Source organism: Talpa occidentalis, unplaced genomic scaffold (assembly GCF_014898055.3).
Source record: "Talpa occidentalis isolate TD23 unplaced genomic scaffold, MPIMG_talOcc4v2.1 talOcc4.12, whole genome shotgun sequence".
NCBI lineage: Eukaryota > Metazoa > Chordata > Mammalia > Eulipotyphla > Talpidae > Talpa > Talpa occidentalis.
In genome coordinates this window covers 74,860,911-74,877,476 of record NW_023601212.1, presented here as the reverse complement: position 1 = coordinate 74,877,476, position 16,566 = coordinate 74,860,911, and the positions used below count along the sequence as shown (strand labels likewise).

General features: G+C 45.1%; 1 protein-coding gene across 4 annotated transcripts in view; it reads left to right on the top strand.

Annotated features, from left to right (window-relative positions):
* The window catches only part of GALNT17 (polypeptide N-acetylgalactosaminyltransferase 17), a 376,695-nt gene that overhangs the window by 192,479 nt on the left and 167,650 nt on the right, over window positions 1-16,566 (top strand). For all 4 annotated transcript variants that reach the window (XM_054693583.1, XM_054693584.1, XM_054693586.1 and 1 more), the window contains exons 5-6: window positions 59-233; window positions 4,261-4,458. In XM_054693583.1, coding sequence (XP_054549558.1) covers window positions 59-233; window positions 4,261-4,458 — 373 coding nt within the window. The remainder of the gene's footprint in view (window positions 1-58; window positions 234-4,260; window positions 4,459-16,566) is intronic.

Here is a 16,566-nt window from a genome sequence, read left to right as displayed (position 1 = left end):
GTGTGACACCCAATTGAAATCACGTGTTCATAGACCTCCTGCATTTTGTCATTTGCAGAGGAGCTGAAGGCCCCCTTGGAGGAATATGTCCACAAGCGCTACCCTGGGCTGGTGAAGGTGGTGCGTAACCAGAAGCGAGAAGGCCTGATCCGAGCTCGCATCGAGGGCTGGAAGGTGGCCACCGGCCAGGTCACTGGCTTCTTTGATGCCCATGTGGAATTCACCGCTGGCTGGTAGGTCACAAAGTGAAGCCTGGGGGAACTGCAGAGTGGGGGTGTGGTCAGGAGGGGTAGAATCCAGAAGGTGGGGCAGTTTGACTGTTCTCTTTGGGACCACTGGAAGAATAGGGAAGAAATGGTAGAAGAAGAAGGTAAGACCATAGTCTGAGATAAAACTGGGAAGTAAGGAGACGTTTGCCTGCTGTCTCCTCAATCTGTCATCACCCTCATCATTGAAATTCCCGGTGAAAATTATGTATTAGTTGGACAGAACTCCAAGTATTCCTTGCTAAAGTGGATAAGACAGTTATATTTCTATTGTTCTTTTTCCCCCCACCTTGCTTGTTCCCTTTGCTGGGGAAGATGGGTGATGGTTATTATGATAAAAGAGACAATTTATAATTCTGCCTCCTCACACAAAGCTTCCCAGAACATAGGGGATTATCTTTGACATCATTTGGAGGAAGGGAAGGGTTTATCTCTACTGATAGGGCCCCTGCTGTTTATCCAGGTAAAAACAACAATAAAAGAAAGTGGTAGCATACTGGGAGTAGATTTTGGATGCGAGCAGAATGAAGCATCAAAAATGCTCAAATCATTCAATGAGCATGTTAAAATTGGATTAAGGCTTTACAATTTGAAAGCATGGTGATATGATTATCGCTAACTAACCAATGATAAATCAAGTCAGAGGTTAAGAAACCTATGCTGGGGTCACCTCATCAGTAAGAAGCAGACTTTAATTTCACAAATAATGTTTAATTATACTCAGTGATACCATCTTGAATAAATACTGTTCCTGCTACTCAGATCAGAAGAGCCAAAATCCCATCACTAATTAAACATTAAAATCCCTGTTCTTCATTTGCAACAAACATTAGGATTCTTTTAATGACTAGATAAAGAGAATGATTATGCCCATGACCTCAGAAAGATTTGGAAGCCAGGAGGTGGGTTGGAGGTGGGGGTCACTGTTAACCTTGACCCTTTCAAGTGCACAAACACCTTTTCTCCCTTGTTTTGTTTTTCTTTTGCTGCCATTGGCCCCTGAGGACACACAGCTCTATAGGATTTCAGCCCTGACTTCCCCTAAGCTGCAGTTTTTCTCTTATAATCAGCCTTAAAGTGTGGTCCCCAGACTGGCAGCATCAGCAACATCTGGGAACTTGTTAGATGCGGAGATACTTGAGCTCCACCCAGACCTAGGAAATCAGAAGCCCCTGGCAGGGGTGCCCAGCAGTCTATTTTAACTGGCCTACTAGGTGAGTCTGATGCTCAGGTTTGAGAACCACTGATCCAGACTCCGGCTGCCGAATGCACCCAGATGTTCTCTTGACATCATTTGCCTTTTCCTCTACATTATTGTTACCTCTTACCTTCCCCATCAAAACAGGTAGCATCACCCCTGTCTCTTTCCCTGGACTCTCCCCTCCCCATTATGTCACTCGCCCCTTTAACTTCTACTCTTACCAGTTTCACCTTCTAGTTATGTCTCACATCTGCCTTTACCTTGTCTTGACCTCCACGCTCCCAGTTTAGCCCTTTATTACCTTCCACCTAAATGAAGGCCGTGGGTTTGCTGGATGCCTACCTTGTCCTGCACACTGTTCTAGGCTGTGGTTGGTGACAGACTATTCACATTTGCCCAGTGAGGGGAATTTTCTGAAGTGTAGAATGTTTCCGTGACAAACTGGAACAGTTCTGGGCAAACTGGGACAATTGATCACCTGGGCTCAGAATCTGGCAAGATTTGGTGTGCACCCTCCAATGGCTTATAGTAACTGATCTCTGTCATCTAGTCTAAGTCCTTCAGACTCATTTCCCACACTTCTACGGAGAACACAGGTCCCTGATGGTTCCTCCCTGCTGGGTAGACAATGCGTCTCAGCTCCCAATAGCTTGTCCTGCAGTGATAATCTCCAACCTCAGTGACCCATGACAACAAAGATTTCCCTCTGTCCGTGTGGCAGGCCAACTACAGTATCTGTGGCTGGCTGTGTTCTGGATGTCCTCTGTGGTCGAGGCCAGGGAGCATGCCTGTGTAGGACATACTGTTTTTGTGGCTCAGGTAAAGAACAAACAGCTGACCCTGTGGTGGCTATTAATGTTTCTGCTCAGATGTGACATTGTCACTTCTGCTCACATCACATTGACCAAAGCAGGTCATATGTCCAAGCTGAACAATAATTGGGGTTGAGGGAGGCAGTGCCCCCCTCTGCAGGGAAATACTGCAGGATACTTGATAATAGGAGGGATGTCCCCAAGGAGGGGCAAGTATCTGTGATCAATTGTACATTCTTGTAGCCAAGGAAAGTAGCCTCCTTGGCTTCAGAGACATCGTTTGAATAAGGTCCTCTGATCTGATGCTCAGTAACTTGCACACACAGACACCGACCCAACTGAATGCGCCTCTCTGCAAAGCTTCTGCATGTTTCTCTGTGCACTGACTTGGGAAGTGTGGGCCAATTTAGGAGCTCAGGGTTTGGGTCTGAATCCCCTCTCTGTAGGTTAGAAGCCAGGCTCTGCCTCCAGCTGCTGTATGTCCTAGGGCAACTGACTTAAAATCCCTGGGCCTCAGTTTTTTTATTTGTCAAGTGGCAACCATAGTATCTATCTCATAGGATTGTTGTGAGATTTACTTTAGTCAGTGTATGTAAAATATTTAGAATGGTGCTTCACATGTGTGCATAACATAGTGTGTGTTCAAAGATTCACAAGGACAGTGTGTAATCAGAGTGACAGAAAAGATGATCTAAGAGATGAGAGTGGAGAGACCTTCCCACTGGGAGAAATTCAGGAAGGCTTCTTGAGAGAGGAACACTGGATCTGATAAGCCCCGCTAGGTGGCTAGACTTCCTGCCTGTGGCTAAGGGCTTTCCGGGAGGAGAGCAGTAGAAGTGAAGACTTGGAACGCCCCCTCTGAAGCCTGCCTAGAAGCTGTGTGAAGTCAGTCCCATTTGGCTTCAGCCTATATGGTGTGTGCAAAAGTATTGGAGGCAGTAAATGGCCCAGGGTATATTTTATTGCTCGTTTTAAATAGAAAGATGAGATGAGCCAACAGGTAATTCAATAGCTGCAAATGAAAAGAGATGGGCTGTAGGCCGAGTGTTCTCATTATTCTTCCAAATAATGCAGAGGAATGGGATTTTCACTTGATTCTTTTCCAAAGCCTGCGCTCTGTTCTAAGCAGGGAGATTAATGCCCTGGCTTATGAGAGCCATCTTTTTCCTTCCTGAATATGGGAAAGCCTCCCTTCCTACATCTGCCTGGAGATGCACTGTGGGGGGTGTCTGACCATCTGCTTTCTCCTAAGCAGCCAGAGCTTCACCTTGAACCCTGAGCCAGTGGAGTGGGTGGGGACTAGCTGGGAGGCAGGACTCTGCCTGCCTTTGCGTTTAATTAGTTCTTGCCTGCCTTTGCTAACCAATTCAATTAGACTCTTTTAAGAAATCAATTAAATAATCAATTAAAACAACTGAAATAGTCACACACACAAAGAAGCTAGAGAAATGCTTATTAAAAGCAGGCCATCAAGGGCAGAAGTGGCCTATTTTGGGAAAGAATTCAGCTTAGGCAGGAAAAACCAAAGGCCTCAGCCAGTGCCTGAGGGGAAACTTAAAACACTGCAGAAAACTGTAGTGCAATGCAAATCATATGGAGCCAGAAGGGCCTGGCTGTGGCTTACACTGTCAGTATAAAAGAGAGACTTGGCACCTCAGGGGGAGAGGCCCTCACGTTCTGCATTTTTCCTCCAGGCCTCTCCTTGCTGGAGCAGGCCTGGCATGATGATTCCCCACAGAGCAGGCATGAGCTGCATTTCTCAGTCCTGATAGTACAAGTGTGATTGAAGCTGCCTGCAGAATGCAACTGGGGCAGAGCTCTGGCTTCAGGGAGCCTCAGTTTCCTCTGAGTTCCCACTACCCCAAAGCCCATCCTCTGGCTGGCTGCTTCTGTGCATTGTCTGTGGTGTCAGGGTCTGTGCCAGCTGAGGTGTGGGTGTGCCTCAGAACAGAGATTTGATCTCTACTTCTCTGTGTTTCAGGGCCGAGCCAGTTCTGTCCCGCATCCAGGAGAACCGGAAGCGAGTGATCCTGCCCTCCATCGACAACATCAAACAGGACACCTTTGAGGTGCAGCGGTACGAGAACTCTGCCCACGGGTACAGCTGGGAGCTGTGGTGCATGTACATCAGCCCCCCGAAGGACTGGTGGGATGCAGGAGACCCTTCTCTGCCCATCAGGTCAGTGGTCATTGAACCTCCAGATTCCAGGGGACAGAGGGGTGCAGGGGAGGACTAGAGGAACCTGCCCTGGGTTGGTTCTGTGTTGTATGAATAGCTGCTGTAGGGATTTGGGGTGTCTACCCAGCATAGTTCTCCTGCTAAAGGACAACACAGTTTGTGCCTTCAGTGCAGAGTTCAAGTGCAGGTGCTTAAGTTTCAAGTACAGCTTTCAAACAGCAATACAGAAAGGGTTAAAATGGATGGTAATGCTCACACTGTTTCATTCTTCATATCTGGTGAGCTGCATTCAGGAGCTCTGGAAGTGTGACGTTTGAAAGGTGAAATTCCTGGGGCTCTGTCGTTCTTGCAACCTCTTGATATCATAGTGCTTCCTACCCTTTTTCATGACCCAGAGATGCAGAAAAGACAACACTTGTGTGACATCTGGGTGCTGGGGACCTTTGGGAAGGGCTGTATGCCTCTTGGCCCAGGGGCTGCCCTGCTTTCCCTGTAGACAGGGAGCTCAGTGCCTCCTGCAGAACAGTTGGGAAGCTTAACTATAAAGGATGTTCAAGGAAGTGGTTGGATATTGATGTCTTATTTATTTCCTGTGGCTGCGGTAATAAATAACCACAAACTTCATGGCTTAAAGTCATACAGATTTATTCTCTCACAGTTCTAAAGGTCAGAAGTCTGAAGTGAACCTTACAGAGCTAAATGCAAGGGGTTCTTGGGGCTGGGTCCTGTCTGGGAGATCCATTTTGCCTTCTCCAGCTTCTAGAGGCTGTTTTCTCTCACTCTTTGGTTCCTGGCTAATTCCCATCTCCCTTCACCCTGATTCCTTCATCACAAGACTTTCTTCCCTGACTTTCTTGCTTTTCATCTATCAGGGCCCTTGTGGTTACATTTGGGGTCCATATGAATAAACCAAGAAAATCTCCTCATTTCAAGATCCTTAAGTTAATCTCATCTGCAAAGTCTTTTTCCCTCACAAGGTAACAGTCACAGATTCCATAGAGTAGAATGTGGATATTTGGGGTGAGAGGGGTTAGATTGTTCAGCCCATCACTAATGCTTTGATTTCCCATCAAGATGCTACTTAGAGTTCATTACTTTCTGTGAATTCTACTTGAGGGCCAGACTGATTCAAAATCCTCATGGTTCTGTTGTAAAGGAGAAGAGGTAGGACAAACCTTGACCTGGTTTTAGGGCAGTGTTGGTTGAGGGAGAGCAAGGAGGAATTGTGGACTAAGTGTAAACACTTTTTTTTTTTTTTTGTGGGACCCTCGCCGGCGGCCGGGGATTGAACCGGTGCTGCAGAGGCTACGGGCAGCCTCGCAGCCCAGCACTCAACCACTGCACCACCAGGGGAGGCCCTAAGTGTAAAGACTTTTTATGGGTAACCAGGAAAAGTTTTTTCTCTGTTTAAACAATTTTGAGACACGAGTAAGATTTGAGCATGTACCTCCTCCTGCCATGTCCTCTCTTTTCCCCTGCTCAATTGAAAGCTGAAGAATTTCATTTTAGTAGAGTCACTCATGGGCAAATCTGTGCAACAAGGAAGGTAATCGTTTGGACCAAAAATATCCTCAGCTGGAAATATCTCATGGCTCAGTTCCCTTGCCAGTCTAGACGTACGGTGTCTTCTGTGCAATGTGGAGGCCCACGCCCTTGGCTTCTTCAGGGCTTATTTGCGAACCAAAGTCTAACCTTCAGGGATATTGAAAATTAAATGGGGGTGATACCACCTTATACCCATGTGAATGGCTACTGGCAAAAAATAGGAAAGTAAAAAGTTTCAGAAGGATGTGAAGAAACTGGAATCCTCAAGCATTGTTAGGAAGAATACAAAAATGTTACAGCTACAGCAGAAATCCATATGACAATTCCTCTAAAAATTAAAAATAAAACTACTGTGTAATTCCACCTCTGAGTATTTAGCCCAAAAGTTGAAAGTGAGATCTCGAAGAGATGTACATAGTATTCACAACCATCAAAAGGTGAAGGTAAACCAAATAGTATCAACGAATAAATGGATAAACAAAATATGGTAAATGCATGCAATGGAATATTATTCAGCCTTAAAAAAGCAAGGGAGTTTTGACACATGCTATAGCATGAATGAACCACGAGTGTATTATATTAACTGAAATAAGCCAGTCACTAAAAGACAAATACTACATGACTTTACACATTTGAGGTACCTAAAATAGCCATATTTGAAGACCAGTAGTGGAATGGTGGTTCCAAGGGTTGAGAAGGAGGCAGGAGCTGGGGAATTGTTGTTTGACTGGTATACAGTATAGGTTTTGCAAGATGAAATTGGAAATTGGTTGCACAGTAATGTAAATGTACTCAACACCACTGAACTATGAGTGTAAAAGTGGTTAGGAGCATAAAATTTATGTTATGTGTTTTTTTGCCATGATTAAAAAAGTATTGCAGAGTGATTGAAGACATGTTGGCTTTCAGATCCTCAAAGGATGAAGTTGAAATGATGGATTGACAGTGAGCTTCATACTTTTGGCCAAACAATGCTTCCATCCTGCCACGCAGGGAAACCGACCTCCAGCTGTGACCGATAGCTTGTGAGGGTGTGACTGACAGTGGTGTTCACAGCAGAAGGGAAGCAGTGGGCACAGCGCAGTGCTTTGGGGTGCCCAGGAAACACGGTTAGCCCTGCATATGCAAGGCACCAAGTGAAAATTTAGCTTGTAATTTAGGAGCTGCCATAACATTAACAAATGATTAATATGCACTTTAAAGAGAGCCAAGAAAATGGAATCATGATCATGAGTCATTAATATTACATGCATCTGTGATGTACAAAATAGAATCAAATACCAATGATCACTTTTTAATGTATCATAACTTATAAAATAGTTAATTCGTTAATAGTTGATGGAGATATTTAATTGTTGGAAGGAATTTTTAATCGCCCTTGTGATGTTATTAAGCAGATACAGTACATTTTTTTTAATGTTAGGCATGGCAGTTTCTTCTACCCCCTGTGATCCCAATTATTAATAGTCATGATTTCCTTCTGGTAAAAGATGGGATGAGAAGAACTTTTTCATGATCCAAATGACATTAGATTAGATGAGTCTTTAGGCACTGGGCCTTCCCGATGGGCAACATAATAAAGGAAATTTTGTATGCAGGGACTTTCTGTCCTTTGTGTTTTACTTCCTTCCTGCTTTCTTCCTTGGTATCTTTTTGCTCCCACCTGGTAAACAGCTATTTCTCAAGGGTTTTTTTTTTTTTTTTTTTTTTTTTTTATCCTCTGCTCTTCTTTGTCTACACCACAGTTTCAGGTGTAGCAAGTAGACAGATGCCATTAAAGAGGCCAAGGGCCAAGTGTAAGGGTGGAGGTGGGGACTGAAGAACACATATCCCACCCAAGGAGACTTCTGCTACCAACACCTGCCCCCTCCCCGCCATGATGATGCTGAAACAGGAATGTGGGCACAGGATCAACATCATCAGATCCTCAGACTTTTAAGAGAAGACACAAATTCAGATCATTTCATGAAATTGTCTAGCAATAAATCCTCTTCTTTAAAACGATGAGGACCAAGCAACAGACTAGATTTAATGACCTAGACCCCCAGAATTGGTCTTTGCTCCCTGGAGATATCTGGTATTCCCAGGGCAGCTCACACTGGAAGTTGTGGACACCTGTGATATGTGGCACCAATATGGGACTGAGGGATCAGGGAAGGTGTTACTCTAAGCCACAGAGAAACATGGCTGCACTTCCTGAAGCTTGATGAAGCCAAGAGCAACCCCCCCCCCAACCCCCCACCCCGGTCACAGCCCTCTGCTACTGAGATGCTCCAGTGACAGACTTTTAGAAGACTGAACCAGCTCTCACAGAAGCCTCCCAAATCTATCTTAAGCCCTGATTTTCTCCTAAGTGACCTCATCTCCAATGTCATAACCAACAACCCATCATTAAACTAGTGGATTTTAAAGGTTTTTGAGTCAAGGACCTCTTCAACAATCAAATGAATACCACAGATCATGTGAATTCTAATGTGTAATCAGAGCTTTGCATATAATTGCTGGAGGTTTCTGGATTCCTTGAAGCTGACCTCCTAATGATCTGCAGGGCTCACGTTAAGAACCACTGCTGGATATTTCTGCATGACTTTCCCAGTTGGAGAGCCTTTCTTCATTGTTCTTTATCCCTCACTAGTCTATATGTTTTATGAAACCAAGCTGTGGCTTCAGACATCACAATTATGGCCCCAGTGCCTGTTGAATCACTGGCATTCAGTAGATATGCAGAAAATGTCTGATGAATGAATGAGTGAATAAATTAATGAGTGACATCTGAGATTCTAAGGAGAGGTCAGGACTAGTAAACAATTAGAAAAAGAGTAGGATTGTCCAAAATACATTAGAGAAGGAGAAGAACAACCCCAATATTTCTGGGATGGAGGAAACAGAGGAAGTGTGAAGACAGCCAGGGCAATGGTATCAGGAGATTTAGTAACAGAAGGCAGATGTGCTGTTTGGCTTAAGGGATTAGCTCATCATAACCTTTGTGAAACCATTGTGTTTGTTGGTCTGAAACTAGGTGGCCTTAGTGGAGGATGCATGGAACCTGAAAAGTGGGGAAAGTGTGTGCAGAGGACACTTCTGAGATATTTGGGGGAGACTGGGAGAGGGAGAAGGACAGGCACTGTGGAGGAGGCTGCAGGATCAAGTGACATGTGTTTTGGAAAGAGGGCGACCGAGCGTGGCCGTCTCACACACTAAACAACAAGAGCTCCTGGGCCCACTTACAAATGCTGATTTGGTTTCCTTGTGTGCATTTAACTTGTTCCACACTGTGGCTTCCCCCATAACCTCTGGGTAGACACTGCTGTGCTGGTGTTTCTTTATCACTCCAGGGTAATGAAAGTGCTAGGGTTGCTGTAAGTCACTAACTGGCCTCAGTCCATTATTGAACTTGTCTATTCTCATGGACTAATAATGACTTGAATTTAATTGAAATTAAAATCTCCTCTCCCTCAGCTGTGGTCTGCAGTAGGGGCAGGGGCAAGGGTGTGGCTGTAGGCTTAAGCTCACTTAAGGGACTGGGATTGAGACTTAGGGTTATATGGTTAGACCCCTGCCCTTGGGAATAGGATTCAGGCTTAGGTTTAGGTGGTAGAATTCCCACTCGCTCCAGGGAAACTCTCCTGACCTATTCTGCTCCCAAACCCTACTTGCTCACCTTCATTGATCGGCTGTTTTTTTGGCTATCTCCTTGAATTTTTTGCATGATCTCTTTAAAGTTAGCATCTGTTGTCTAGGGAGCCTCTGTCCAAATGAGAACATAAGGAGTCCTATTTTAACTCAGTATATACAGCCAAGGGCACAGAGCAAGAAGAGAGGAAAGGTCTGCAGACATAAAAGGGAGGGAGGAGGCTGACTGGGAATGAAGGAATCGTAGTTTAATCTTGAAGAGCAGGAAGAGAGAGCTCATGCTTAGGATCCACATCTTCCTTTCGAATTAGGTGATTCCCTCCTAAGCATGAGAATTGGACCTTGGGTAGGGGGCTACAGAAAAGTAATAAAGGTCTGGAATAACTTCCAAGATGAATGGGAATGGTGAGCTGACCAAAAACACACAAAGTAATGGATGACTGTTTCAAGGACCCAGGAATGTAAATTCAACAAATTTTCCAGGATGATTTTTTTGACCATAAAGACTATGAATTCAGTTGTATTTTGATATCAATTTAAATTTTCTTAATGATAACATTATGTACATGTATGTGAAAAGTAGTGATAAAGGCACCTAGGTTGGGTACACCATGAATTCATGGAAACCCAACTTAGCTCAGCGTCCTTCAGAAGTCTGTGGCTCAGAGCCCAGGAAGCGCTGATCTTTCCCATTCTTTCCAGCTGCAAAACCCCACCACTTTTGCCACAAAGGCAGGATCTACAGTGTCATCAGAGAGGGAACCTGCACTGCTTTCAGGCCATGGGCTGAAAGCTGAGTTGGGCATGTTTGGTGAGGTGCCAGCAATGCTGCCTACTCTCTGTTAGGTGGCCTTGCAAATAGTGACATTACTTATTAATAACTAATTCAGGCTGATAATGCACAATTAGTAATCCATAATCCAACATATATTTTGATAGAAATTATACAGTATAGGTGCCTTTAGAGCATGTTAGACTTTTCTTTGAAAGGGCTGTCCCAGATATGTGAAGTTGCTGGGATCTCAAGTTCTGTGCACAAATGTATAGAAAAGGAGAAGTTTATGTTTTCCTCCCTGTGGAATATGGCTGACTTACACAAGAGTAAAGCTTTAGGTGAAGAGTCAGACTTTCTGAGACTTTGTAACAGCTATATCTTACCTGTGCATCAGAAAATATATTTTAGGAACCAATTGTGTTCTCAGCCTTAAGGTAAGACCTTCCAGGGGTGAATTGGAGAGAGCAGTTTTGGTGAATTACACGATCTTCCTCAAGGAGCTCATGGGCTGGTTAAGACACTGGGCCAAGTTTGCATAACTGCTCTTCAGCACAAGTAATAGGTATTCACAGGAGGGATGGGACTTTGTGAGTGGAGCAGATGGGAAAGCTCATAGAGGGATGAGAGGGAGGGAGGGAGGAGCACAGAGGACTGAGGTGATGGCACATGGGTGCCTTGGGGAAGAAAATTCTATGGGGACTCAATCTGAAGGGGTGGGGAGAAGTAAATACTGTTTTAAAAAATGATTTAAAAAAACATAACTAACACAGGAATTTTCTATACACAGGCTATGTTCTTGTGCCTTACAGAATACAAGTCCATGTATACCTCATCCTGGCCCTACTGTTGGTTCCTCCATTTTACTGGCATGGATACGGAGGCAGGAGGGCAAGCACTTTTCCTGAGGTCACATGCCTACTAAGAGATGGAACTGGGGCTAGGTTCCGTTGGTCTAAAGTGTACGCTCTCACCCACTGTGCTGTTTTCATGGAAAAGGTGTGATTTGCTGAATCTTGCAAGCTGAAGAGGATTTACACTGGCAGGGCTTATGGGAGACAACACAGTTAGAGGTGTAGCAGGAAAAATGATGTGTTTAAGGGCCCCTCACCATCCTCAAGTTTGATAATACCCTGGAAGGACTCAAAAAACTCAGAAAAGCATTTGTGCTCATGGTTACCATTTATTTTTATTTTTTTAAAGATTTATTTATACATAGAAGAGCTGGGGTACAGGCCAGAGATGCAGGGGTGGGGGAGGTGAGAGGATTCACCAGAGACAGAGTGGGGAACAGAGCAGGTAGATTGACTGAAGTACACTGCTGAGGGGAGCAGCGGGTGAGGCAGGAGAGGTCTGCCGCGCCATGTGGGTTGCTCCCTGGCCGGCCGGGGATCGCACTTGTGCTGCAGAGGCTGCGGATTGCTTCACAGTGTGGTGCTTAACTCCTTGCACCACCAGGGAGGCCCTAGTTACCATTTATTACAGTGAAAGGATACAGAGCAACATCAGCAAAGGAAAATATGTATAGGAAGGAGTCCAGGAGAAACCAGGTGTGAGTTCTACTTTTGCTCACCTGGTGCAATGCACAGGCAGAGCTTACTTCTTCCAGCAATGATGTGCACATGATATGTACTTTGTGTGAAGTGTTGCTGGCCGAGGAACCTTACTTGCACCTTGGCATCTGTGGTTTTGTCTTTGGGGGTCAGTCACATAGGTATGGGCTAAATAACTTTGCTACTCAGTCTCTAGCTTCCACCTACCCCCTGCCCCCGGTGGTTAAACTAACATAGCAAGGTCAAGGTCTCAGACATGCAAAGACACTTTTATCAGGCAGGATATTCCAAGGCCTTCCTAGTTATCTCCAGGAGCCTGGCAAGAGCCTGTTCTTTCTTTGGGATATATGGGGTTTGGGCAACCCTAGTACACCGAGTTAACCCTTTACTTTGCCTTGAGGATGGGGTGTCTAGGATCTGGTAGGGAGACTGACAGTAGGGAAAGTACAGGGGAGATGCAAGACTGAGAAGCTGGAACAGGAGGTCCACTTAATAGAGAGCTCTGGATGTCCGAAGAACCAAACTGGATCCAGCAGTCCAATGAGGTGAATGAAAGATGAAAACAAAGCTAGTTGGGAAAGAAAAGTAGAATAGTGGTTGCCTAGGGCTGGGAGAAGAGTGGCTACTAATGAGCATTGGAGGGTGGGGGTTGAGGAAAAGTGATGAAGATGTTCTAAAATTGATCTCAGTGCTGATTGCACAACTCTCTGGACATACTAGAAGCCATTGAGTTGTACACTTTAAATAGATGAATTGAATGGAATGCGACTTCTATTTTAGGAACCGATGGTCATCTGCAGATGGCAGCTGGCCAGTCATATAAGATGAAGACAGTTGGGAATTAATTCTTGGTTTAAGAATTAAACCTGTGTGGTCTTCCATGGGCAGTGGCAGAGCTGCAGCATCCTCCAGGGTGTGGAATTGGGGTCCAATCCCAGAGAAGCTGAATTTATCCAGCAGAGTCACAAGTAAGCATTCAGAAACCAAGGGGCCTCCTGAGCAGACACCAAGCACCGTGCAGAATCAGACCCGCTGGTGCAGTTGACCTTACCAGGCCGTGTCCATGATACCGACAGTAGCAGTGTATTGTAGGCCAGGGCAGGTTGAGAACTATAGTGGTTAATGGTGCTTAGCTTCCCTTTCAGTCTGAAAAGAGAGTCTGAAAAGAATCTAGCCTTACAGTTTAGGAGGAGAAAATCATAGTGGAAAGCCTAATAAGACATTCCCTACCTTCTTTCCCTCCCCTCGCTGGCTTCCAGAAACTGAGGAATGACCTGCTCAATTTTGCCATCAACAGGGTCTCTGTTACTAGGCAGCTCACTCACTCTCTTGTGAAAATGAGCTTTTAATTTTTGTCATCTATAACACCTACCTGGCATTTAAAGGCATATTGTTCTGTAGTTAAGAAATATCCATAACAAAGCTTTTGGGCCCTCAGATGAAAAGCACTAATTGCAAACTCTTTGAAGTTATGGCATGAGGTGTTGTCAGTAATCAGATGTTTCAGTTAATAAAGTTCTACTATAGAAGCAAGACATGAGGCGTCTTACAGCTAAAAATAAAAAATCGACCCCAAAACTCTACTTGCTTTCTTCAGGGACAGCCCTGGAGTTGCTGGGGGGATGGAAGGTGCTGGTTCAGTCGGTACTAGTCTCCCGTCATTCAGGAAGAGATGCCTTTATAAAATATTCCTCAGGAATAGGGCTGGCACTGCCAGGGTGCATCTGCTCTCCTCTTTGCTTCAAGAGCATTATAGATTCTTATTGTACGTAAATCTCTGTTCTAAGCAGAATGGAAGCGACTCTCTTTGTGTGTCAATCCTCAAAGTTATCCTTGTAGACACACTTTGGAGACTCAAAATGAGAACTCAGCAAATAAAAATGATGACTACAGAAGCAAAGAAATGGGGGTTTGCCTGTCTGTAAGACGACCTAATGGAAGACATATCCATTTCCTGAAAACATTTGGTCTGTGGTCAGACAATTAACTGGAAATTGCATCAGAGTGACCACAGTTAGGACCTTAAAAGAGCACCATCTTCAACTTTGTCACCTTCTGGGAAAGTGGCAGTTTCAGTCCCTGTGGTAGCATAACTGGTCGGTGCTGTCTGCCAGCCAGAGCTGACAACTTCCCTCTGACTGTATAGTGGGGAGGGAGCATGGGGCCCTTACATGCCACCAAGTGTGGGCAGCATGATAGGATGGAAAGAACAGCCCCAGGGCTTTGAGCCTTGGTTGACTTGTCTATATAATGAAGGCTCTTGACTAGACTAGACCCATGCTGTGTGACCTTGGACAAGCCAGTTAACCTCTCAGTGCCTCAGAGTCTTTATCTGGAAATGGAGATAATAATAGTGTCTATCTTACAGGATTGTTTATAAAAAGTAAGTGAGCTAATATATGTAAAATGCCTTGAAATGCTAACATTGTTACTGTTACAGTTCTTCCCTAGCTACAGTGGCAAACCTTGCTCCTCACTGTGGAAATCCTACACCCCTTTCTTACCTAATGCAGTCATTCAACTGAATGATTATGACAATCCAATCTTTGGGTGATCCCTGACTTAGTAACCTGCATACAGAGCAGACTACTGGATACTAATGAAGGGAAGGCATTTTTAATGCCAGGAGATTTGCACAGCAAAATAAAGGACCCTCATTCCCCAAGTCAGTCCCTTGAAGGAGGCTGTTCATTATACAGCAAATTGTGCTTACACAATGGTGAACACACTGCTTTGGGGTGAAATAAATGGTATTTCTTGACATCATCTGTGTACCTTCAACACTTGCCCTGGTAGCTAAATTTTTCTTTTTGTGAGACATGCCGATATTGCTGCTAGCTACCTTTCCTCTGGAAGCAAAATTCCCAGGCAGTGCCCTGGAGCACTTGCAGAGAACCTTGCTCTGTGATGACAAGCAGAGACCTGCTTCCATCATCCAACGTGTATTTTGTCCGCGCACAGCAGCAAGTAGGTGGATCTGAATCATGCTGGAAAGGCTTTCCTCCTCACTCACAAAGAGATTCAGTGTGCTGGGCTGCCAAGGAGCAGATACATTTCATTTTAAATTTAAAGAGTTTAAAAAATGGAAGACACTATACCTCTTAAGTTAAATGCACAATTGCTGAGTTATTGCTGGACATAAATAGGTGAGTAGCAGGACCGCTAATTTTAGCAAATCAATCCATCCTGGGGGAGTTGGCCGGAGGGAAGAGGAAGGCTCAGATTCCTCTGTATTGGAGCAGGATGAGTACAGTTGTGGGTGGGTAGGGAGGAGTAGGCTCCAGCTATCATTCCGGTAGTTTAATCTCCCATTCTCGATAATTCCAGTTTGTGCCACCTTATTCCAGGTAGTCCATATTTCCTCTTTCTCCTGCCCTTTCTTTCCTTTTCTCTTTTCAATTCCATCCTCAAAGCCCAAAAGGTAACAATAGAAGGCTCTTGGATTGAGTTTAGAGCAGAAAATGCCCTTCATTTCTTCTCTGCCATCTATGATACAATTTAGAACTTTTTTCCTCATCTCCTGGCTCATCTGCGGAGGCGACAAGGCCCCTGTCACCCTCAGTGCATTCTTGTGGCTTGGTTGTTTTTATGGGGTTCTTTGGACAGGGTGACTAAGAAACAGATTACGACTTGTTCTCATGCCCAGTTTACCCAGCTCCCCAGTTGCACCTGCCAGAGTTTTTATTCTGCAAGTCAGGTGAGCTCTTCTTGGCCTTACCAGTTACTCCATGTTTGTGAGGCTTGAGACTACATGCAAGGCTGGCCCCTCCCCATTTTCTCCTCTCCTTTATGGAAATATCAGAACACGTGACTATTCCTTTCTCTTAGAAGGAAGAGAAGGCTGATAGGCTCTCCTCTCAGAATTTGGGAAGTAAACTATAAGCTTGGTTAGCACTCGGTAGTGCCCTGGACTGCCAAGAACCAGGCGCAGATGACCAGGGCTGGCACCTCGCTGGGCACCAAGGTGTTCTGTTGACCCAGCACAGATGGTAGGACTGCAAGGCTGTCACTAGGCATTGTCAAAGTCAGGACATGTGGGTGGACACTTTGCAGTATCTCTGGACATTCAGGTCACAGCCTTTACTCTTTTGCTTCCATGACTCTAAAAATAGCTTCTGTAACCAGGTCCACAGGAGCCGGCGGCAATGGGCTTCCTCTTTGGGGGAGTCCTGGGTTAGTCACTGTCTCTGGCAGCACGTCCTCATGGCGGCAGAGAGGTGCAGACCGCTGGCTGAACTGTTAGCAGCAGCATAACCGGAGGTAGTGCAGGATGGAGCCAGGGCCCCTTCAAAGCCTTTGCGAACAGGCCTGTGAAAGGCCTGGTAAAGCCCCCCACAGGAGGCCCTTTTCAGACGTGGTAGGATACTCAAGTCAGTATTTTAGAGTTTGACTTCTGTGCATGAAGTTCAATGAACTCCCAGGCTCATAAGAAGTTTAACTTAAAGCAAAAAGGAGTGAAATGTTCCTTGAGTGTCTTTTATTAACACTCAGTTTCCAACTGCCTTGTAAGCGGCAGCAGCTGAGGGCAGTTTCACAGACAAACCAGCTGCAGGAAGTGGGGAGGGGGGCACAGGGGGGTGGGCCTACAACCAAATCAGAAGTTTC